Below are 25,390 nucleotides of genomic sequence, written 5' to 3' on the forward strand. Positions count from 1 at the left end.
TAACCCCAACCTGTCCATCTTTGGAACGTGGGAGGAAACCAGAGTACATGGAGAAAACCCACCCGGTCACAGATGGAACATCTTACAGACACAGTGTATTTGAACCTAGGTCGCAGGCACAATAACACCATTGCACTAACCGTTAAGCTACCGTGCTGTACTGTGGGGCTAGTTTTCTTAGCTGACTGGGTGTGTTTACAGCTCTGCAATTTCTTGCTGTCTTGCGTAGAGCAATTACCAGAAGATGCCTCATGTGACACATCAAGCCTGGACTCTTTCTATGGTGTCTGTAAACACTGGTGAGTTTACTGGGAACATGCTGAACTTCCTTCACCTTCTGAGGAAGGAGAGGTGCTGGTATGTTTTCTTGGCCGACGTGCCCTGACTGAAACAAGTTGTTAGTGCATTGAAAACTAGGAACTTGAAGCTATCAGCCATTTTCACTTCAACATCATTGATACAGATGATGGCGTGTAGCGTGCTTCCTTAAATCAATGACTAGTTCTTTTGTTTTGCTGACACTGAGGACAAGAATGCTGGAAACTTAAGGAACGTTGGATTTGGTGGGAAAGTGGACTTGGCACAAGCTGTCCTTCTGGAAATACAGCATGCAAATGAATCAATCTCATTTGTAGAATGACTCTGCATCTAAGTAATCTAAATATTGACAAGTCAGAAAATATCTCCACCCCGTGGAATGAAACTGCAGTTTTAACAAAAATTATGCCTTTCCAAAAGCTTGATATTTTTTATAAGACCTGTATTGATGTTCAAACCGGCTTGACTATCACCTAAAAATCCCAAAACATAATCAAAATTAAATTTCCAGCCTTACGACTGAGTTGGAATTACAGAAATGACAGATTCTTGTTGAGATCAACAGCAAAGAATAGCTATCAAAGACTACAATCAGATGACAAAATAATACTAACTACATTCTAGCTGCAATAGATAATTTAAAAAATATATCCATAGCATATTACAAGAATTTGCATAAAGGCTTTTGAACCCAGACTCAAACTACAAAAGCTTTCAAGTTTCACTTAACTGATTCATTCATGCTGTCTCTGCGTATTTGCAAAACATGCAGTGCATATTGTGAGCAGTTGATGAAGAACCTTTCAAAAAATTTGAACACGCTAAAATGCTTTAGAATTACACTTTGATGGCCCATCTGTTTAGCTTTATCACTGTGCATTTAAATGTGGGCATGTGCCTTTAAAAGAGATTTAAAATACAAAGAATTACAGAATTAAATAGACTATTCAGCTTTTCAAACATCTACAGGGTAACCAAAACCAAGGCTCAGATCTTCATCTTCATTATACTCCTTCAGGAAAATTTGGAAATATTATCTGCAATACCCAAAAGGAATTGAGCATAGCTCCAGATTATAAAATGCTTGCCATTCATTCCATTAAAATGCTAAATTATAATTCAAATACATATTAAGACCTTAAGACTATAAGACACAGCAGCAGAATTAGGCCACTCGGCCCATCAAGTTTGCTCAGCCATTCCAGCATGCCTGATTAATTATCCCTCTCAACCCCTTTCTCTTGCCTTCTCCCCATATTCTTTGACCCCCCTGACTAAACAAGAACCTATCAACCTCCCTTTAAATATACCCAGTGACTTGGCCTCCATAGCTGTTTGTGGAAATGAATTCCAGAGATTCACTGTCCTCTGGCTAAAGAAATTCATCCTCACTTCCGTTCTAAATGGACGTCTCACTATGCTGAGGCTGTGTCCTCTGATCCTCGATTCAGCCTCTTAAGAAATATCCTCTCCTCATTCACTCTATCTAGGCCTTTCAATATTCGATCAGTTTCAATGAGAACCACCTCCCCCCCCCAATTCTTTAAAACTCCATTGCATACAGGCCCAGAGCCATCAAACGCTCCTCATATTTTAAAACTTTCATTCCCAGAATCATTCTCATGAACCTCCTCTGGACCCTCCCCAACTCCAGCACATCTTTTCTGAGAGAAGGGGCCTAAAACTGCTCACAATACTCCATGTGCAGTCTGACCAATGCCCAATAAAGCCTCAGCATCACATCTTTGTACTTAAATTCTAGCGTCCTCAAAATGAATGCTAACTTGCATTTGCCTTCCTTGTCACCAACTTAACCTGCAAGTTAACCTTTAGCAAACACTTCCAAGTCCCTTTGCACTTTTGATTTTTGAATTTTCTCCCCATTTAGAAAATAGTCTACACTTTTATTCCTTCTACCAAAGTGCATGACCATGCACTTCTCTATACAATATTCTATCTGTCACTTCTTTGCCCATTCTCCCAATCTGGAGTCCTTCTAAAGATTACCTGCTTCCTCAGCACTACCTGCGCCTCCACCTATCTTTGTATCCTCTGCAAACTTGGCTGCATAGCCATCAACTTCCATCATGAAAATTGTTGACGTATAACTTTCCATTATCAACCCCTGAAGAACACCAGAACAGGCTCCCTTTATTCCAACTCTTTGCCTCCTGCCTGTCAGCCAATCTTCTGTCCATGCTAGTATCTTTCCTGTAATACCATAGGCTCTTATCTTGTTAGGAAGTCTCATGTGCGGCATCTTATCAAAAGCCTTCTGAAAATCCAAATAAACAATATCCACTGACTCTCCTTTGTCTATACTGCCAGTTACTCCCTCAAATAATTCCAACAAATCAGGCAAGATTTCCCCTAAAGGAATGCATGCTGACTTTAGCCTACTTTATCACTTTAATCCTTAATAATGGATTCCAACATCTTCCCAACCACTGAAATCAGGCTAAGTGGCCAATAATTTCTTTTTTTCTGCCTCCCTCCCTTCTTAAAAAGTGGAGTGACATTTGCAATTTTCCAGTCCTAGAACCTATTGATTCTTGAAAGACCATTGCTTATGTTTGCACAATCTCTTCAGCGTCCTTTTAGAACCCTGGGGAGTCGTCCATCTGGTCCAAGCAACTCACCTACCTTCAGAACTTTCAGCTTCCCAAGCACCTTCTCCTTAGTAATAGCAACTACATTCACTTCTGCCCAAAACTCTCAAATTTCAGGCACACTGCTATGACTTCTACAGTGAAGACTGAAGCAAAATACTTAAGTTCATCCACCATTTCTTTGTCCCCTGTTGCTATCTCTCTAGCATCATTTTCCAGTGATCCAAAATCAACTCTCTTCTCTTTTATTCTTTATTTATCTGAAAAAGAGACTTTAAGCATCTTCTTTTATATTATTAGCGAGCTAATTTATATTACATATAATTTATAATTTATACTTGCATATTTCATCTTTTTTCTCCTTATCACTTTTTTCATTGTCTTCTGTTGGTTTTTAAAAGGTTCCCAATCCTCTAAATCACCACTAACTTTTGCGATATTTTATTCCCTCTCTTTTCCTTTTATGCTGCCTTTAACTTCCCTTGTCAGCCATTAGATCACTTCTTCATCTTTGGGATGCATCTATCCTGCACCTTGTGAATTGCCCCCAGAAAATCCACCCATTGCTGCTCTGCCATCATCCCTGGTAGGGTCCCCTTCCAATCAATTTTGGCCAGCTCCTCTCTCGTGCATCTATAATTCACTTTACTTGACTGTAACATAGATACATCTGACTTTATCTTCTCCCTTTCAAACTGCAGGGTGAATTCTATCATATTATCATTATTGGCAGCCAAAAGTTCCTTTACCTTAAGCCCACTCATCAAATCCGGAATTATACAACACCCAATCCAGAATTACCTTTCCCCAAGTGGACTCAACCACAAGTTGTTCCAAAGAGCCACCTCGTAGGCATTCCATAAATTCCCTCTCTTGGAATCCAGCACCAATATGATTTTCCCAATCTACCTGTATATGGAAATCCTCCATGACTATCAAAACATTTACCTTTTTACATGCCTTTTCTATCTCGCATAGTGATTTGTATCCCACATCTTAGCTACTGTTCGGAGGCCTGTATATAACTCCCATCAGAGTCTTTTTTACCCTTGCAGTTTCTTAACTCTACTCACGAGGATTCTACATCTTCTGATCCTATGTCACCTCTAAGGATATGAATTCATTTTTTACCAATAAAGCCACCCCCCCCCCCCCCACTACCTGCCTGTCCTTTCAATACACCATGTATCCTAGGATGATAAACTCCCAACGGCTATATTCTTTCGGCCACGACTCAGTGACACCTACAACATCGTACCCGCCAATCTCTAACTCCACTACAAGATCTCTACCTTGTTCCATATACTGCGTGCATTCAAACATAACACCTTCAATCCTGTATTCATTACCTTTTGGATTTTGCCTCCATGTTATAATTCAACTCATCCCACTTTCTGCAACTTTCCCTGATCATCTGCCACTGAAGTCAATTGCTAAATGGCCGATAATTTTCTGACTCTTTCCTCCCTCCCTTCATTAAGATTGGAGTGGTATTTACAATTTTTCTGTCCTCCGGAACCATTCCAGAATCTAGTGATTCTTGAAATATCATTAGTAATGCCTCAATAATCTCTTCAACTACCTCTTTCAGAAGCCTGGGATGAAAATACTACAAGCATTACAATTTTCCTGTGAAAATCAAATGCAGCACCAAATAGAAATGTGACACTCAAAAGTGGCAAACACCTCACCAGGGCACGGATATTGCCAATTTAAAATGTTAATGCATCATTTAACAAAACTATTACTCTATTGTATGAAAAACATTTCAGTGATCAAATGGTAATTCTAGAACAATGAAACATAGTGACCATTATAATTATAAAATATTATGCAAGGTTTTCAATGACCTGAAGACTGAACTGGCTAAGTGGATTTTTGAGATTGTGGAATTATTTGCATAAAAAATGTGCCTTTCCTCATGAGTGTTAATCTGTGCCATTGCCTTATTAATGCTTACAGTCACAAAAGGTTAGGTTCATCTAACAGTTGCACTTACAAATTCATAGTATTAAAACACAACAAAGCAACCAACTATGAAATAAAGACACAAGATCACAAAATGTAAACAAACCTTACAAACATACCAAAATATTTCCTCTTAACATTCCTGTGCTATCTACAGGGAAAAACGCCTGAGGAAAAATAAATGACTCAGCAATAGCAAAGTTACATTTGGCAATAGCAAAAGAGGTTTGCATTTCATTAAAACATTTGTAATGAAGAAATTCCTCAATATCTCATTTAATTGTTGCCCTCAGTGCATACAAAGATGGGGGTATTGTGCAGAAGGAGTATTGGGCCTCTTGAAATTGATTGCACTATTCCACAGCATCATTTGATATAGTAATTTTCAAATTATCTGGTGATATGTTTCTAATTGCAGATGACTTTCTTCAGCAGTTCTTCCAAGTGCTTATCATGGATTACAAGATCACTGCTTTATCCATTGCCAAATGGATACATGGTTCAAACCTGTCCCTCTCTCCAGAATACTGATGATTTAAGATAACAGATAAACTAACAGAAATCTATCCAAGTGATCAAGATGCCTAACAAATTTAAATGAAAGTGAAAACAGTTGAAGATTCCGAAGATGTATAACTTATAAACAATTTAAACCTCCAGTAATAATGGATTTTCACATCGTTAATAACTCACTTTTAAACTCTATGAAGTTCTAACCATGTTTCGTGTTCTAATACACCAATCGGCTAAGGCATTGCAAGTAAGATAATTTTTTTCCACCGATTATTTATCCAGAACTGAATACAAAACTACATGCAAGCAGACACATTTTTAGGAACAGGTCCCTAAACCCAACAAGCCTTATAGTTAACCCATCACACTTAATCCCAAACTTTTCACATATCCTTAAATTAGTTCCTTTCCACAAATTCACCTTGAAATTATATTATTCAATGCTGCCCTGAAGTTCACTACTCTGTATGTACACATCGTCGCTGACTACCCTCATTGTTCCATGATGCAATTAATCACGTATGAATTGAGGATGGTGCACAGTGATGATTCAAATGGTTCTTTCACAGACCAGACTTTATATTCTCAAATTACTCCCAACCTTCTAATTCTGATTTCTGCTCACCAGGATTTGAATTATTTACCTGGCTCAGCGCCAGTCATAATCAATTAAATCACCATTCTCCAAGCAGAACACACTCTTGCTCCTTCATCACTTGAGAATATCTAGAATTACTTGGGCTGCATGCCTCCGTGCTCCCTCAAGAATAAATTCAGTAGGATTAGGAGAGAACCAACATCTTTGTCTGTATTGAGCATTCATTTGCTCAGGTTATTCTGAAGAGTCTTTTCATTAAATCTGATGTAATAGGTGCCAACCTGCAGATGTTATGGAGCACAAGGACCCACCCTGAAGTGATATTACAAGAGCTACCCTGAGTAAAGTGAGAGCCACCTTCAGAGCTTAGATGGCAGCAATAAAACTTCACTTCTTGACGTTAATGGAATTATTCCCTTCCATTTAAGATGAATTTGAATACAATAACTGTAACATCTGATTTTTTTTCTCTTAATTTACAGCCAAAATACTTAAAACTTCTTGCTGTTATGAATAAAAGGATATGTAAAGTTAACTCTGTTTTCTCCAAAATGTTTCATTTAATGTACTCTTTCTTCAGAAGACCTTTTAATTTCTAAGGCACACCATATATCTCATTAGGTTTGGAAATGAGCTTCTCTACCCTGATCCAACACATTTATTATATAACCTTGTATGCAATAGAACATCCCTATGTACGTCACTTGGCATTCACAGCAAAAGGATTTGAGTACAGGAGCAGGGAGGTTCTACTGCAGTTGTACAAGGCCTTGGTGAGACCGCACCTAGAATATTGTGTGCAGTTTTGGTCCCCTAATCTGAGGAAAGACATTCTTGCCATAGAGGGAGTACAGAGAAGGTTCACCAGATTGATTCCTGGGATGGCAGGACTTTCATATGAAGGAAGACTGGATCGACTAGGCTTATACTCACTGGAATTTAGAAGATTGAGGGGGGATCTTATTGAAACGTATAAAATTCTAAAGGGATTGGACAGGCTAGATGCAGGAAGATTGTTTCTGATGTTGGGGAAGTCCAGAACGAGGGGTCACAGTTTAAGGATAAAGGGGAAACCTTTTAGGACCGAGATGAGGAAAAACTTCTTCACACAGTGAGTGGTGAATCTGTGGAATTCTCTGCCACAGGAAACAGTTGAGGCCGGTTCATTGGCTATATTTAAGAGGAAGTTAGATATGGCCCTTGTGGCTAAAGGGATCGGGGGTATGGAGAGAAAGCAGGTACAGGGTTTTGAGTTGGATGATCAGCCATGATCATACTGAATGGTGGTGCAGGCTCGAAGGGACGAATGGCCTACCTCTGCACCTATTTTCTATGTTTCTATGTCACAAACACTCAAGCAAAATTATGACCTTTGCAAGGATTACCAGGAGGTGATTTTCAGCGCAGACGCAAGTAAAAATGGCAGTAGCGCCATAGCGCCAAGGAGACATTGGATTGAGTTGAGGGAGAGAGTGTTTAAAGGAAGTGAGTGGAGGGGCAGGATTGTACATAATTAGGCATTTGGCAAGTCCAATAAAAAGTTTGGTTTAAGTGGAGCAGCCATTGTGTGAGTGGACCAGTGTTAGAGTGGTGATTTGTGGCTTCGGTGAGGTAGGCAGATTTTGTATTTGGTATTTATTCTTTTCTTTCTTTCACTCTTATTGTACATTTAGAGCAATGGGGATGCCAGACAGGACAGTTGAATGCTCCTCTTGCGGAATGTGGGAAGGTAAGGAGACCTCCGGTGTCCCTGATGTTACGTCTGCAAGGTGCATCCAGCTAGAGCTTCTAATGGTCCTTGTTAAGGAGATGGAGCTGGAACTGGATGAACTCTATATCATTCAGGAGTCTGAGGGGTTGAGAAACAGGACACGCAGGGCTGCAGTTACGCCCAAGGTGCAGGACACAGGGAACTGTGTGACTGTCAGGAGGAGGAAGGGGAATAAGCAGCCAGTGCGGAGTAACCCTGTGGCTATTTCCCTCAACAACAGGTACACCGCTGTGGATACTGTTGTGGGGAGAGTGGGGTCCTAGCAAATGTAAGCCACGGCCATCAGGTCTCTAGCCCTGAGTCTGGCTCTGTGGCTCAGAAAGGAAGGGGGTGAAGGGGAAGAGAAGAAGTGGGTTGTGCCTACAGGGGATTCATTGATTAGGGGAACAGAGAGGAGGTTCTCTGGATGAGAATGAGATTCCTGGATGGTATGTTGCCTCCTGGGTGCCAGGGTCAGGAACATATCAGATCAAGTCCACAGAATTCTTAAGGGGGAGGATGAGCAATGAGAGGTCATGATCGACGTCAGTACCAATGGGGTGGGGTGATGAAGTCCTGCAAAATAAGTTCAGGGAGTTGGGCACTAAGTTAAAGGAAAGGTCCTCCAGGAAGATCATACAGTTTAACACATGGCTAAAGAGATGGTGCAGGAGCGAGGGCTTCAGATTTTTGGATCATTGGACACTCTTCCAGGGAAGGTGGGATCTGTACTAAAACGGCAGCTTGCACCTGAACTGGAGGGGAACTAAAATTAAAATCCTAGAGGGAAGGTTTGCTGGTGCTGCACGGTGGGTTGGGAGGGGGAGGGGTAGATTTGCAGGGGGATGAGAACCAGAGTGCCAGAACAGATAGTGGAGTGGTTGTGGAGAGAGATGCTGTTAAGCCTGCGTACAAAGCCAGGAGTCAAAAGGTCAAACATGGTGGGACTAATGTTCTGAGTGGCATATATTTGAATACAAGGAGTAATGTAGGAAAGTTTAGGATATGGATTTGCATGTGGAATTATGACATTGTAGTGAGACCTGATTTCAGGAGCATGAGCAGCAGTTCAGTGTTCTGGGGTCCTGTCGTTTCAGACGCAACAGAATGCGAGGGATTAAAGGAGGAGGGGCAGGGAAAATGTCACAGCAGTGCTCCGTCAGGACAGAGTGGAGAACTCAACTAGTGAGGCGATATGGGTGGAACTGTGAAATAAGAAAGGTATGACCACGTAAACGGGGCTATATTATGGACCACCCAAAGGTCTGCGTAAGTCAGAAGAGCAAATTTGTAGAAAAATCATAGGCTGTTGCACAAAATATAAGGTTGTGATAAGTGTTTTTAAACTTTCCACATATTGACTGGGACTTCCATGTTGTAAAAGGGCTGGGTGAGAAGGAGTTTGCCAAAAATGTTTTCAGGAAAGTTTCCTTAATCAGTACATAGTGGTCCCAACTACAGAGAGTGTAATACAGGTGGCTCCTGTTTTTCGAACGTTTGCTTTACAACAGCTTGCTGTTACGAAAGACCTACATTAGTACCTGTCTTCGCTAACCAAAGAGGATTTTCGCTTTTACGAAGAAAACGCCCACTTTATATGTGTGTTTACCCCGAGAGAGACTACAATGACAGTGAAGCCTTGTGCGCGCAGTTGTATGCGCATGTGTGTACGTGCACATGCGTGTACATGCCGACTTTTTTTCTCCAAATCGATTTTGGCTCGCTGTCTTCCCGATTTTGATAAGTGAAACTACACCGTACATACAATATTAATTTAGTATTAATCAATATTAATACAGGATTCATTGGAGGATAGCTAATGTTGTTCCGTTGAGTAAGAAAGGCTCTAAAAGTAAGCCAGGAAATTATAGGCCAGTGAGCCTGACATCACTTGTCATAAAGTTATTGGAAGGTATTTTAAGAGAATGCATACTTAAGTATTTGGATAGACATGGATTGATTAGGGATAGTTAGCTGGCTTTGTGTGTGGTAGGTCATTCCTAACCAATCTTATATAGTTTTTCAAAGAAGTTACCAGGAAAGTTGATGAAGCCAAGGCAGTGAATGTTGTCTAGATGGACTAGAGCAAGACATTTGACAAGGTCTTGCATCAGAGGTTGGTCAAGAAGGTTCAGTCACTTGGTGTTAAAGCTGAAGAAGTAAACTGGATTAAACATTGGCTTCACAGGAGAAGCTAGAGAGTGATAGTAGATGGTTGTCTCTTTGACTGGAGGTCTGCCACAGGGATCGGTGATCGGTCCTTTGTTGTTTGTCCACTGTATCAGTGATCTGGATGATAATGTGATCAACTGGATCTGCAAATTTGTGGATGACACTAAGATTGAGGGTGCAGTGGACAGCGAGGAAGACTTGCAGTGGCATCTGGTCCAGCTGGGAAAAAAGGCTGAAAGCCGGCAGATGGAATTTAATGCAGACAAGTGTGAGGTGTTGCACTTTGGGAGGACCACCCGGGGTCAGACTTGCATGGTGAGCTGTAGGCACCGAGGAGTGCGGTAGAACAGAGGGATCAGGAAACGCAGATCCATAACTCCTTGAAAGTGGCGTCACAGTTAGATAGGGTTGTAAAGAAAGCTTTTGGCACATTAGCCTTCATAAATCAACGTATGAGTGCAGAAGCTGGGATATTATGTTGAAGTTGGTGAGGACTAATTTGGAGCATTGTGTGCAGTTTTGGTCACCTACTGTACCTGCAGGAAAGATGTAAATAAAATTGAAAGAGTATAGAGAAAATTTATATGGATGTTGCTGGGACTTGAGGATCTGAGTTACAGGGAAGTTTGATCAGGTTAGCACTTTAATCCTAAGAACATAGATTAAGGGGAGACTGGTAGAGATATACAAAATTATAAGGGAGACAGACAGCGTAAATACAAGCAGGCTTTATCCACTGAGGTTAGGTTAGACTATAACTAGAGGTCATGGGTTAAGGGTGAAAAGTAAAATGTTTTCTTAAGGGTTGGTGAGAATATGGAATGAGTTGCCCGCACAACTGGTGGACGTGGGTTTGATTTCAACATTTAAGAGACGCTCGGATAGTCACATGGATGGGAAGGGTATGGAGGGCTATGGTCTAGGTGAAGGTTGATAGTACTGGGAATATTTGGCATGAACTAGATGATCCGAAGTACTTGTTTCTCTGCTCTGGTGTTGTATTACTCTAGGGTGAGTTGTAGGAGCAGTGTCCAGTGGTCTGAAAACATAAAAGAATCCCACAAAAGCAGCTGGAGAATTCAATTAAAAGCAATTAAAGAGACTAGTACCAGTAAAGTAAATATAAAAAGCTGGTATATTTCTGAGTTATAATACACACCAGTAGTTACATAACTAACCTATCATTCTAAAGCAGTAAGTTCTTCAGCTCTCTGCAAATACTTTTAACACAGCAATTAATCAAGGCTTCATCATCGAAGATTTTTTCTCGCTTTCATTGCAACAAGCATGACAAATAACACCTCCCCCCCACCATACCTTTGTGTTTTGCAGTTGAGCTAGACCTGCAGAAGCATTGGCCAAAAGGAAGTCTCCACTCAGAACAGCCATCTTGTTGCCAAACTGCATATCCTTTAATGACCCATGTGATGACATCAGCTCCATCGTATTTACTATCCCGCGATGCACAAGAAAAGCTGTATGGATCAGTTCCGTAATTTCTGCCAGATTTCGCTGACTGAAAATGAATATTACAAAATGAATTATTTCCAGGCTTTCAAAACAATAGCAACCACTTGTCTTCATCCCAACACAAAATTAAGGAAACATCATTGCACATCAACACATATAAAATGCCGGAGGAACTCAGCGGGTCAGGTGGTATCTATGGAAAGGAGAAGACAGTCGACGTTTTGGGTCAAGACCCTTCCTCAGGACTTGGGGTGGGGGGGAGATGCCTGAATTAAAAGGTGGGGGGAGAGGAAAGAGGCTAGCTGGAAGGTGACAGGTGAAGCTAGGTGGGTGGGAAAGGCCAAGTGCTGGAGAAGAAAGAAACTGATAGGAGGGAAGAGTGGGCAATAGGAGAAAGGGAAGGAGGAGGGGACCCAGGGGGAAGTAATATGCCGATGAGAAGAAGTAAAATGTCAGAGTAGGGAAAAGGTGGGGGTGGGGGGGGGGGGAGCGCAGATTTTGATCTCCAGAAGGAGAAATCGATATTCAAGCCATCAGGTTGGAGGCTAACTCAGACGGAACTCAAGGTACTGCTCCTCCACCTTGAGGGTGGTCTCGTCTTGGCATAAGAGGAGGCCATGGACCGACACGTCAGAACGGGAATCGGAATCGGAATTAAGATGTGAGGCCAGTGGGAAATTTCACATGGCGGGTGGTGTGGACGAGCTCGATGAAGTGGATCCCCCAATTTACAATGGGTCTCACCAATGTAGAGGAGGCCACGTTGGAAGCACCAGACATTGAACATCAAAGTAGCTCAGAAATAGGCAACTGTTGGACTCTAGTTGATTAAAATGGTTAAACATAACTATCTGCTGCAAAGCTTCTGTCTCACTGCTGCAGGGGGCTTGAACACGTTATAGAAATATTCTGCATAAATTAAAACAGAAAGAAAATGATCTTCTGTGTGCAGTTAAGCAACTATCTCCATTTATCTCAAATTATATCAAAAGAAATTTACTTCAATATTGACCACTTTCAGCAATTAGACTTCATGGCCTTAAAGGAGCAATAACAGTTCACATGACAACAGAAAACATGCTTTCATGAATTTGCATCTCTTCTGATCTGTTCTGATTTCACCAAAATAAACCTGTAATTTTTAAATTGTTTAATAAAAATTAACTTTTCATTAGAATGTGAACTATTGCCACAGATATCATTTAGTACCATGATTTAAGTGCAGGGCTGAACTGGAAAGGACAGCTACAGGCCAAAGTGTAGCAGTGAGGTCCTGTCCCCAGAGCATATCGAGGCAATTGAACCCGATGTTTGAATGGTGATTTAGACCCCGGGCCAGATTAAGAAGGTCACGGTGCAGGGGCCCAGGGCGAAGGATGTGCTGGTTTATATTGCTGCTCCATGATTCAGCTCTGCACTGAACTATGGGACTCTCTTTGCGACTTCAGCTCAGAACGCTATTTATTTGCTTGTGATTATTGTGTGCATTATGTGTTTGTTTTTCTCTGCACATTGGGTGTTCGACAGTCCTTTATATCAGTTCTCTTTTAAAGGCATGATGTGTTCTTATTTTCTGCACATTGGGTGAAGGTTTTCTTTATCTTAGATGGGTTCTTTTGTTTTGTGGCTGCCTGTTAGGAGAGGAATCTCATGGTTGTATATCGTATATGTACCTTGATAATAAATGCACTTTGAACTTCGAACTTTGATAGAAAGTGGATAGAGGCAAGTAGTTAGAAGGATGTAAAGACTACAAAAGCAATTTTTTAATAATACAGAACAGCAAAACATTAGCAACAATTTACAAGTACTGTAATAGTAAATAGAAGACAAAATAATAAGATTTTAAATATAACCATTCACAGAAACCCTGCTGAATTCAGTCAAGTGAAAAGCTCAAGAACAGAGAAATATTCTTGTGCTTAAAATACTTTATTAAAAATGCTTTTCTGACAATCATTTAAATGACTTTTCTGTTTAAACTGGCTAGCTCTGATGCTGATGGAATGCATTTTCTGGCTAGGGGTTAGGGTCAGGATCAGCAATCGTGCTCTGACTGACCAGTAATGTTGCTGGAAAAAACACAAAGGTCTTCAGTGAAAAAGGGCTATCATATTTAACAGGTTTTCTCAAGTTATGGACTTCTATTGAAGTAGGACACAAAATTAAATGATTGGAAGAAAAACAGAAAAATAATATTTCATTTATCTTTTTATACTACTGACAAAAGTGAAGACTGTCAGTATTAAAATTTCTTAGAGCACATGCACTTTCTGCCCACATTAATATTACATATTCCTATGTCAACATTCGTAATGGAAGCTGCCAAGGTTGTCAAACAATGTTAAGGACAGAATATAAAACTCACTAACAGAATGGGGACTGAAATACATTTATCCCATGCTGATCAAAATGTGCTATTTCTGAGCCTGTTTCGGGTGAAGGCAGGCTTGAATTTGGTGTGTGTGCTCCACCCAAAAAAGAACAATTAAAAGAAACAGAATGCTTAAACAAAGCACTTCATGCTTGTCACGACTCTAAACATTGTTCTGTGCAGTGGAGTCTCCTTACCAAGAAAATTAATGAAAACAATACTTGCCTGATAGATTTTGGAATAATGTTTAGACTATAAAAACATACTGTATATAATTCTTTAATTTTCTGTTAAATACGATATTTTTATTTATTTAGAGATATAGCAAGATAACAGCCCCTTCCAGCCCAATGAACCCATGCCACCAATCACAGCCATGTGACCTGTAACCGGGGGAGGAAACCGGACCCTCAGGCTACATCCACACTAGACAGGATAATTTTGAAAACACCGGTTTCGCGTAAAAACGATAAGCGTCCACACTATGCGTTTTTAAAAATATCTCCATCCACATAGAAACGAAGATTTTGGCAAATCTCCTCCTACTGCGCATGCGCAGGACACATCTACCGAAAACAAGCGACGTTTGGTGTTGAATCTCGCCATGAAAGACGGTGCATGTTTGTTCAGTTACAGACTAGAAAAACTTAAATGATGGGCAGCTGTTGGCTCTCGCGTAGGAGGATTTAAAAGTAAAAAAAAAGAATACTGAAGCTTATGGAGGCAACCAATAGGGAGTTCACGGACTGTATGATCCGGCTGACGACGAACATTGAAAAACTGACTAACTCTGTTGCATTAATAAAGCCTCTTGTTAAATGTGTACAACATGTCTGCATCAGTGTTATCTTGTATTTCCATACAATGTTACATTAGGCTGTTACTCATCTATTGTCAGAGAAGTACTTGCATAAATAGGTAAATCACCTTCATATGAGCAAGGACAGAAAACAGGGCAAAGTGAGTACAGTATACTTATTTATTCAGTAAGTTATGGGTCAAAGTATTTGGTGAGTACATTTTTAACTCTTCTGGCTTCAGTCTCGTTGCCGTCTGTTCTGAAATTGTTAGGTTGCGTTCAAGAAAACAATGAAATGGTGCACTGCTGTCTGACAGTGTTTTCAGATTTCTCTGGTTACCCCGTCCACACTGATCTGCCCGAGTAGCGTTTTCAAAAATACCCACCCTGGAAAGTGTTTTTGAAAAGCTCTGGTTTCGGGGGACAAAAACGCCATTTTAGTGTGGACGGAGGGTAAAAACGAAGAGAAAAAGCTTGGTTACGGATTTATTCAGTGTAGTGTGGACGTAGCCTTAGAGACACCCATGCAATCTCGGAGTGGTGGGAACTGAAGTGAGGTCGCTGGCATTGTAAAGCATTATGCTAACTACTGTGCCACCCTTCGTCAATCACAGTTCTCAAGAACTCTGTCAAACATTCTTAGTGTTCAACAGGCTAGACAGGTACAGGTTCCAGGTTCAAGGGTATTGTCATAGGCATCAATGCCATTAAACTCAGCTTTTTTGCAACTGCAGCACAATACATTGCAAACAGCCCAGCGCTTTGCAGCACAGGCGACTCGAGTTCAATTCCCATCGCAGCCCGTAAGGAGTCTGTACGTTCTCCCCGTGGGTGTCCTTCAGGTGATCCAGTTCCCTCCCACAGTCCAAAGACATAATGGTTGGCAGGTTAATTGGTTTTTGTAAGTTGTCCCGTGATTAGGCGAGGTTTAAATCAGGGGACTGCTGGGGACATGGTTCAAAAGGCCCTTTCTGCACTGTACCTCAATAAAATAAAAAATTAAAATTAAAATGACAAATTAATATACATAATATGTAAATTACATGTTGAAATAAACAGAATGACTTTAGTACACACTGAGAGAAAGGAAATACAGTCAAGGGCAGATTAGGGTTGGAGCCTTCATACCGTACCTCCTGCTCGGTGGTAGCATCGAAAAGAGGGCTTGGCCAGTTCAGTGGGGTTAATGACAGATTTTGCCATTCTGAGATGTTGCCTTTTGTTGGTGTCCTCAGTGGTGGTGAGAAACTGTACACATAGTGGAACTTGCCGGGTCTGTGACTCTTGTGGACCCCGGGGCACCCAACCTGGAGTCCATGGACCACCTGGTTTGTAGTGGGGGGCCATGCAATAAAAAAGGTTGAGAACCCCTGCTCCAGAGCCTCTTCCCTTCCTGTGCATTGGAGTTTCCATACCAGATACAACCAGTTAGACCGCTTGTCGATGTAAATTTTTTGAAGTCTGTCAGTCTTCGATGACATGCCAAATCTTACAATTCTAAGAAAGTAGAGATGCTGAGGGGCCTTCTTCATGGTTGTATTTATGTGCTGGGACAAGGATAAACCCTAAGATGTTGACACTCAGGAACTTGAAGACAAGAATGGGATGATGAGCAAAAGGGAACAGTGGGGGGAGAGGAGAAGATAGGGAACTGAGTGCTGAGTGGGTAGAAATTGTGGGTGATTGGTAGACGTAATAAGACGGGCGAGAACCAGGAAAGAGGGTACGTGTGTATGGCGGGGAGGGGGGGAGGAGTTCTAGGTGGATCAGAAGATGACAGAGGGGGAGCAGGCTACATGAAAGCGGAGAATTCAAGATTTATACAGTTGCGTTATAGAATACTCAGGTGGAATACAAGATGCTATTCCTTTAGTTTGCATTTGGTCTCACTCTTGTAGTGGAGGAGTTCACGGACAAACAGGTCAGTGTGGGAATTGCTGGCAAGGTAGAAATAGCCAGGGACTGAGGCACGAGTGCTCAACTAAACGGCTGTCCAGTCTGTGCTTGGTCTCACTGACAGAGAAGGCCACATGGAGAGCACCAACTGCAATAGACAGAGTTAGAGGAAATGTATCTCTTCCTGTTTAGATCCCTGGATGGTGGTGAGGGAGGAGGTTGGGCGAGAAGGGTTGCACCCCCCTGCAGCTGTAGGGGAAACTGCCTGGAGACCGACAGTGATGCACAAAACAGGTAGCCTTGGGAAAGTGGTCTCTGCAGAAAGGTGGTAAGGATGAGAAGACGATGTGCAGTGGGATGAGTTGCAGCTGGTGAAATAATGAAGATTGATGTGCTGAATGTAGAGGTTGGAAGAGTGAAAAGTGGGCATGGAGAGAATTCGACCCCTGTTCTGACAGGAGAGAGCAGAAAAGAAGAACGAGTGGCTGAAGGATCCATCAATCAGAGCAGCGGGAAAGGCATTTCCCAAAAAGGAAAGACTTTAGATATTCTGGAATGGGAGGTTTTATCTCAAGGACAGATATGGCAGAGATGAAAAAACTGATTGAAAGGGACAGTTGATTGAGAAACACAGTGAGAGGAGGTGTGGTCTATAGCAAATGTCAGTGAATAATTTGTCTCTTAAAATGGACAGAGAGAGATCCAGAAAATGGGGGAGATACCAGAAATAGTCCAAGTAAATTGAGGGTAGGGGTAGTCAGCCGAAAACTTAATAAAACTGACCGTTTCAACAAGAAAGCAGAAGTATGCACCAATGTAGCGAAGAATTAGGGAGTGGTGCCTGAGGAGGTCTGGAACAAGGACTGCTCCAGATAGACAGCAAGAATATTAAAGAAAAGACTTGCGTAGCTCAGGCCCATGGGCTATACATTCATTTGTAGGCAGTGAGAGGAATCAAACGAGAAGTCATCCAGAGTGAAAACAAGCCTGACCAGTTGGAAGAGAGTGCTCGTAGAGAGGAACTGGATGGATATTTACTCTAGAATGAAACACAGAGCCCCAAGGCCTTCCTGATGGGAATGGAATTGAGCACCCACAGAGAAGACAAGGTCATGAGGGCCAGGAAATAGAGAACTATTTAAATAGGAGAACATGCAGGTGTCACAGATGTAGACGGTGAAGATTGAATAAAGGGGGGGACAAGAAATGTCAAAGCATGAATAAGTATGTTCAGTGAGGCAAGAGCAAGCAGAAATAATGAGCCTATTGGGTAGTCCTGCTGATGGATCTTGTGTAGGAGAATGAAACAAGCGATAAGGGTTAGGGAACTATCAAATCGGAGGCTGTGAAGGGGAGATCTCTCAATGAGATCTATGATGGCACGTGCTACAGTGGCTGGCTATTTGGTGATGAGGTTTCTCCTCCAAGGGTACACACGAGGATATGTTCGTGCGCTGCCATCCAAATTCTGCAAAGTTGAGGTCATAAGGAGAATGTGCAAACTTTACAGGATTCAAGGCTGAATACAAGTCCCTGGTATTATATGAGCTGTATTACTGTATCACCGACTATGTTATGTTAAATTACTTACGATGAGACAGGAGGCCATCAAGTCACTGAATTTCTTGTTTTTACTGTGATTTCCCACAAGAAATTAAATCTCAGAGTTGTATATGGTGACACCTAGTTACATAGATATGTGCCTAAGACTTTTGCACAGTACTGTATTGCAAACATGGAGTGGACAGCAACTTTATAAGTATGGCAGGAACAAAAGATGTTGAGAATGGTGAGGGTGAAACACCACAGGAAAGGTGCGGGATAGGAGGCAGAGAAGGAGTGCTAGGGGTAAGGGTGGCATGCGTGCAGACACCCAGCCTTGAGACACCTAGGCAAGGTCATTTGATTCCAGACAATATGTTTACTGATTATTACAAAATGTCTCGCTGGTGCTTCCTGCTCCCTCCCTTCCCCTTTTCCCAACTGTGTTTCCCCTCTCTCTGTCCCCTTCCCACTCTATATCCCATATCAGAATCAGGTTTATCGTTACTCACGTCAGGAAATTGGTATTTTTTTTGTGGCAGCAGTACAATGCAATAAATAAAATTACTACAGTATGTGTTAATGTATTGTATGTACTCTGATTATAAATTTACTTTGAACTTTGAGTTAATGCTAGCTCTGAGAAGAAGAAGCCTATCAATCCCATTCTTATTTGCTTCTGTAACCTATTGTTTCTCACATACCCATCAATGCCACTTACGTAGTTTCTCTTCCACCCACCTAACCTAAAAGTAACTTACTGTAGCCAATTAACCAACAGCTGGGATATGGGACGAAAGAGAAGCTTCTGGAAGAAATCCACACGATTGTCAGAAGAGGATGTGAACTCCATTTTTGGTGGCAAAACAACATTTGACTGAATATGTGGGCTATGTATGTAAAATTTTGACTGCTCCAAGCAACTACTCAGATAGGAGAATGTTCATAATTAGTGATATTTAGCAAACCATTTCACATTCGGAATGATTATCCAGCATTTCACATTCAGACATATAGGAAAGGGCAATTGAGTTAATGCAGTCAGAAGGAGAGCACTTCCAAAGTAAATAAAGGTTTTATACAAAAAGCCTGCTTGAAATGCATGACGTTACTGGTGAACAAGGACTGGAAGAAATCTGTCAGTTCCCGTTATGACCATGATTAAAACTCTCTGGAGGGCATTTTAGAAAATTAACAAATTGCTTACAACAACTTGAAATTGCAGTGCTACATCACATCTATATAACATTTTAAGAGGCGAATTGTGCTCAAAGCTGGTAATATTTAGGCTCTGAAAGGCATTGCTCACCAATGCCAAGAACAACATGCTTCACTTCCACCGTCTATTCTGAGTAATTAGCAACAGGGTGCGTTAAAACAAGTTCTATATAGTCGGGGAATCGGCTGCAGAATTCAGTATTTGTTTCAAGCACGACAGCACTTTGGCAAGGTTCACTTCATTTCAAGAACGGAGGTCTTGAAATTGAACTAATTAGATTATATACACAGATCTCCCATCTCAGACAACTCAACAGATTTTTAAAAGGGGTTGAGCAAGGATTGAAAAAAAATGCCTGATGTTTAATTTCAAGTGCCTTATAAATAAAATATGTAACAAAATGTCTGTCATTTTCCTTTCCCATAGCTCCATTCAAAATAAGAAAATGAAAAATATTGAGTATTATTTGGTAAAAGTCATCATTTTACTATTGAAAATGAAATCTTCAACTTTAACCTGAAGTGCCCACTTCATTCCCATAACCACAAACTGAAAAACCCACTTCATCCCCATAACCCTGATCACCTTGGATGCCACCTCAGCCAAAGAAGAATCCTCAAGTCTTTAGTAATAGAAAAATCACACTGCCAAGAGTGAGGAAATTCTTCCTCATTTCCAGTCTTATGTGCCTGTCCCCTATGGCTCCAAGTCTTTCCCATTCCTCATTCTGGTTACCTTTTCACCCCTCCTGCTTCCCTTTCTTCCATGGTCCGCTGTACTCTCCTTTCACATTCCTTCTTCTTCAGCGCTTGATCTCTAACACCTATCTCCCCCAAGTTTCTAACTTCATTCTCCCACCCATCTGCCTTCCTTCACAACTGGTCTCAGCGATCATCTGCCAGCATGTACTCCCTCACCTTCCCCTACATTCTTACTCTGGCTTCTACTCACTTCTTTTGCAGTCCCGGTGTTCTGGGCCAAGACCCTACATCCCACATTCACTGTTTAGTCCATCCCCATACACAGTATGTTGCAGGACCTTCTCAGTTCCTCCAGCATTTTTCATGTGTTACTTAAGATTTCCAGCATCTGCAGTAACTCTTGTATTTATGCTCGGGCTAATCATGTTTGCTTTCCTCAGTACACTTAACATTTATTCAATAATCTAATCCAGCCTTTTACCATAAAGAAATATACAAATGAAATTCAATTGAAGGTGTTCTTACCTCTCCACTCTAACGGCACAAAAATAGATCATACACAAAACCAAGCAAACCTAACATTTAATTTTTAAAACTCTTGAAGTAATACAACAACTAACTTTTCCTTCAATGTAGTCACAAGGGTTCCTACAATGGAAAAGGTTTCATAGGCAAGTTTTCAAACTCCCATAAATAATTGCCAGCCAATATTGAAAAGCATTTATTAAATTAAATTTAGTTAATTATCTTCAAATACAGAAAAAAATAGCTAATCCTCACATTTCCATTAAATAGAAATTATGTTTGATCCACTTTCACTTTCAGTCAGAAGCATTTTGATCACTTACCCTGAGGCAGGCACCAATGATACAGTCACACAGGATCCATTACTGCTAGTCACAACATTAAATGACCAGAAGGATTCAGGTTGTGATTCAGCTCTGACAAGTGAATGAACCGTTTCATCTTGAAGTACCATCACAGTGGCCAATCTTCAGTAAAAGTATCCTAATTAGGATTTTACAATTAGCTATCTTACAAAGAAAAAAGCTCTTCAAATTGTCAGATAGTTCGTTCTTCACCATATATTTTGTTTCAACACAGAGCTTAATACTATAAACCAATCATGTATACAACAGGTCTGGGATATAGATTTATGGACTCAGTTTTGTTTTGGAGTGTTGTTTGCATGATTTGTGTTGTTTTTTTCTCTTTCTCTGTGCATTGGATGTTGGTCTTTCTTTTCTTTAAATTGGGTTCTTTCAGGTTTCTTGCTTTTCAGCTGAATGTCAGCAGATGAATCTCAAGGTTGTATAATTTATACATACTTTGGTAATAAATTTTCTTTGAACTTTGAACAACTTTCATTCTCCACTTATAACCAAAGAAACTTCAACATACAGTGGTAGAAATTTCTACCTCTTTTACCCAAACAGAACTTGATCATTTCTCAGTTTCTCCTTTTAAATGCAAGAATGATAGATTTTCATTAACTTTGGGAAGGAGTTATGGGAGAAGGGTACAAGTGAATGTAATTATGCCATAGATCAATTATGATCTCACTGAGTGGGAAAACAACTTCAAGAACTTTCTATGGAAAAGAGTACACTCAACATTTCGGTCCTACACCCTTTGGGCTGAGTCCTGCTTCAGGGTTTCGGCCCAAAACATTGGCTGTACCTTTTTCCATAGATGCTGCCTGACATGCTGAGTTCCTCCAGCTTTTTGTGTGTGTTGCTTGGATTTCCAGCATCTGCAGATTTTTATCTTGTTTGTGTCAACAGCTTTCTGTTAAATTTAAATGTCAATAGAAATAATTGATTTGAAATGAATAAGAATAGTACCCAAACAGACACAGCCAAAAAAAAATCAGGCACTTCCAAAATTTCAAATGTGATAGCTGGTCGTATAGAAATATGTGACATCAAACATTCTAATAAAGCAAGAAAACTGCAGATGCTAGAAATCTGACACAAATATTGAAAATGATGGCATCCCTCAGCAGATCAGACATCATCTGTGACAAAAGCAACAGATTCAGTATTTCAGAAATGAATAAGTGAATGTGCTGCAGAAAGAAGTAACAGGGAAGAGAACTATGAATGTTTCTGTAGTCCAGGGAAGAAGAGAAGTTGATGAAAAAGAGACAGCCATATCTGTGGAGAAATAAAAAGAACAATGTGGCTACCTGAAATCATCAAGTTCAATATTGAACCCAAGAGCAACAACCAGGAAGAACTGCCAGACGGAAGAGGTTGTTCCATTCCATGAATTTATGTTTTGGCATTGTTGTACCACAGAATTACACCAAAGACAAAGGTCAGAGTGGGAGTGGAATGGAGAACTGAAATGACAGGTGACTGGAAATTCAAAGTTGTCCATTCAGAATGAGAAGGGTGTTGTCCAAAGTGCTCATTCAATCTGCATTTGCTCCCTCCAGTGTGGATGAAACTACATTTTCAGCACTGAATGGATCACACAAAATTATAAAGATAATGTGAGGTGGTAATTTGTTCTCCTTTATTGTTAGCTAACAACCTTCCATTTCCTTGCAACATTAGAGATTTGGACCACTATCTATGCCGGTTCTCTCAAATCCCACTCTGCGACCTACCTGCACCAATTTTCTTTCAGAGGTCTATCAACTCTCCAACAATGCCAGGGATAATTTATAGTAGGCAATTAACCTGCCAAACACCTTTGGTGTGCAGAAGGAAATGGAGAGTTTGCCATTGTAGTTGCAGGAAGAACTGCAAACAGACTGAATCTACAATCTATAAACTACAGACAGAATCAGAGTTCAGGATTGAATCCGGATTCAATCAAACTGAAAGGCCAAGCCCAATTTAATAAGGAGTCTCAAGCCTGGAAATGTAACAAAAATATTGTAGCAGCATATTACAAACTGAACAAAGTATTTCCAAAACCAACAGGTGACACAAAACTTCTAACAAGTCGAACATTTAGGTAAGGACAGTTGTGGTTAATGAAATAATAACCAATCCAGAATCACTTATTCAACACTGTTGGCAAACTCACATAACATACTAACATACTAACATAAAACTGAACTTTTGCAGTCAGCTTCTGTCAAAGGTGCTGAGTGGATTTTCCAACTTATCCTTACATGTGATCACAAAAATCATTGATGCCAACCTTGAATCAACTGAATGAAAGAGAAATCAAGAAATGGTCTGAATACTAGAAAAGCTACAGGACCAGACAAGAACCCAGTTTGAGTACTGAAGATATGCTCAAGCCAGAAGTTGGGCTTGACATCATTTGCATTTATAACAGAACACAGAACACTAAACCACACTGACACCATTCTGCGCACAATGTTGCGCCAACTTTTTAAGGTACTCTAAGATCAATTTAATACCTCTCTCCTACACAGATCTCCATTTTTATCATCCATGTGCCTATCAAACAGCTTCTTAAATGCCTCTAATCTATCTGCCTCTGTCACCACATCTGGCAGGGTGCTCTATATACCTACCACTCTCTGTGCAAAAATCTTACCTCTTGACATTCCTCTACATTTTCCACCTATAAAATTAGGCCCCACGTTTTAACTATTTCCACCCTGGGAAAAAGTCTCCGGTTATCTACTCGATATATGTCTCTCATCATCTTGTAGAACTCTATCCAGTTGCCTCTAGTCCTTCCATCCTCCTTCACTCCAAAGAGAAAAGCCCCAGCTCGTTCAACCTGTCCTCTTAAGATATGCTCTCCGATCCTTGCAGCACCCAGTATATCTCCTGTTCACCTTCTCTAAAGCTTCCACATCCTTCTATAATGAGGCAACCGGAATTGACACAATATTCCAAGTGTGCTCTAATCAGAATTTTATAGAGCCACAGCATTAGCATGTGGCTCTTGAACACAATCCTCCAATACAGGCCAATATATCATATGCCTTCTTCACAATCCTATCAACTTGCTCTTTAACTTTGAAGAATCTATGAACATGGACCCCAAGATCCTGTTGTTCCTCCACATTGGCAAGAATCCTGTCATTCAGCCTGCAATTTGCCTTCAAATTCGACTTTCCAAAGTGAACCATCTCACATTTTTTTGGGTTGAACTCCATCTGCCGGTTCTCAGCCCAGTTCTGCATCCTGTCAATGTCCTGTTGTAACCTACAACAATGTTCCACACTATCCACAACACTAACAACCTTCATGTCATCTACAAACTTACTAACCTATCCTTGCACTTCTTCATCCAAGTCACTTATAACAAAATCACAAGGAACAAGGGTTCAAGGCAGAACACCACTGGTCACCAATCACCAGGCAGAATATGTTCCATCTACAGGCAGATTCTACCTTCTACGGGCAAGCCAATTCTGAAGTCACATAGCCAAGTTTCCCTGGATCCCATGCCCACCGACTTTCTGAATGAGCTGACCATGAGGAACCTTGTCAAACACCTTACTAAATTCCATTTACACCACATCAACTGCTCTCCTTTATCATTGTGATTTCTTATATCTTCAAAGAATTCAATCAGGCTCATGAGGCATGGCATGCCCCTCATAGAGCCATACTGGCTCACCTTAATCAGAATATGTTTCTCCAAGTGCTCTAAAATCCTGTCTCTAAGAATTTTCTCCAATAATTTGCCTACCACTGAAGTAAGACTCAGAGGTCTATAATTCCCAGAGTTATCCTTACAAGCTTTCTTGAACAAACGAATAACATCTTTCACCCTCCGATCATCTGGTACTACTCCTACGGCATGATAACCCAAAGATCATTGCCAAAGGAACAGAAATCTCTTCCCTGCTTCCTGCAGTAAACTGAGGTATATTCCATCCGGCCTTGGTGACTTAGCTATCCTTATATTTATCAAAAGTTCCAACTCTTCCTCTTTCTTAACATCGCCATGCTCCACCTTATCAGCCTGTTTTATGCTGTCCTCACAAACGTCAAGATCCCTCTTACTGGTGAATACGGAAGCAAAGTATTCACATCCTCCGACTCCAGGCACATTTCCTCTTCTTTCCCTCATCGGTCATATCCTCAGTCTAGTAAACCTCCTGTTTTTCATGTATGTTTAGAACACCCTGGCTTTTCCTTAATCCTACCTGTCAAGGCCTTCTCATATTCCTTTCTAGCTCTCCTAAGTCCATTCTTCAGCAACCTCCTGGCTAACTTATAACTCTCTGGAGCCCTGTCTGTCCTTGCTTCCAAAACCTTAACCAAGCTTCTTTCTTTCTCTTGACCAGATGTTCCACATCCCTTGTCAACCATGGTTCTTTCACTGAATCATGCTTTACCTGCCTCAAGAACTCCAAGCAAGTGCTTCCTAAACCCTATCATACCTCTATGGGGCATTTCCTTGAGTACACCCATTCCCAATTATGCTCCCAACAGCATCATAATTCCCAGTCCACTGATGAATTACTTTCCATATGCATCTATCCCTGTCCAAGGCTATAGTAAAGGCCAGGGAA

The 25,390-nt window shown here is 40.9% G+C and overlaps 1 protein-coding gene across 3 annotated transcripts in view; it reads right to left on the reverse strand.

The window, feature by feature from the left end:
- Nucleotides 1-25,390, reverse strand: part of pdss2 (prenyl (decaprenyl) diphosphate synthase, subunit 2) — a 233,442-nt gene that overhangs the window by 95,948 nt on the left and 112,104 nt on the right. For all 3 annotated transcript variants that reach the window (XM_073055871.1, XM_073055869.1, XM_073055870.1), the window contains one exon: nucleotides 11,246-11,444. In XM_073055871.1, coding sequence (XP_072911972.1) covers nucleotides 11,246-11,444 — 199 coding nt within the window. The remainder of the gene's footprint in view (nucleotides 1-11,245; nucleotides 11,445-25,390) is intronic.

The sequence above is a fragment of the Hemitrygon akajei genome, chromosome 9, assembly GCF_048418815.1.
Source record: "Hemitrygon akajei chromosome 9, sHemAka1.3, whole genome shotgun sequence".
Lineage (NCBI taxonomy): Eukaryota > Metazoa > Chordata > Chondrichthyes > Myliobatiformes > Dasyatidae > Hemitrygon > Hemitrygon akajei.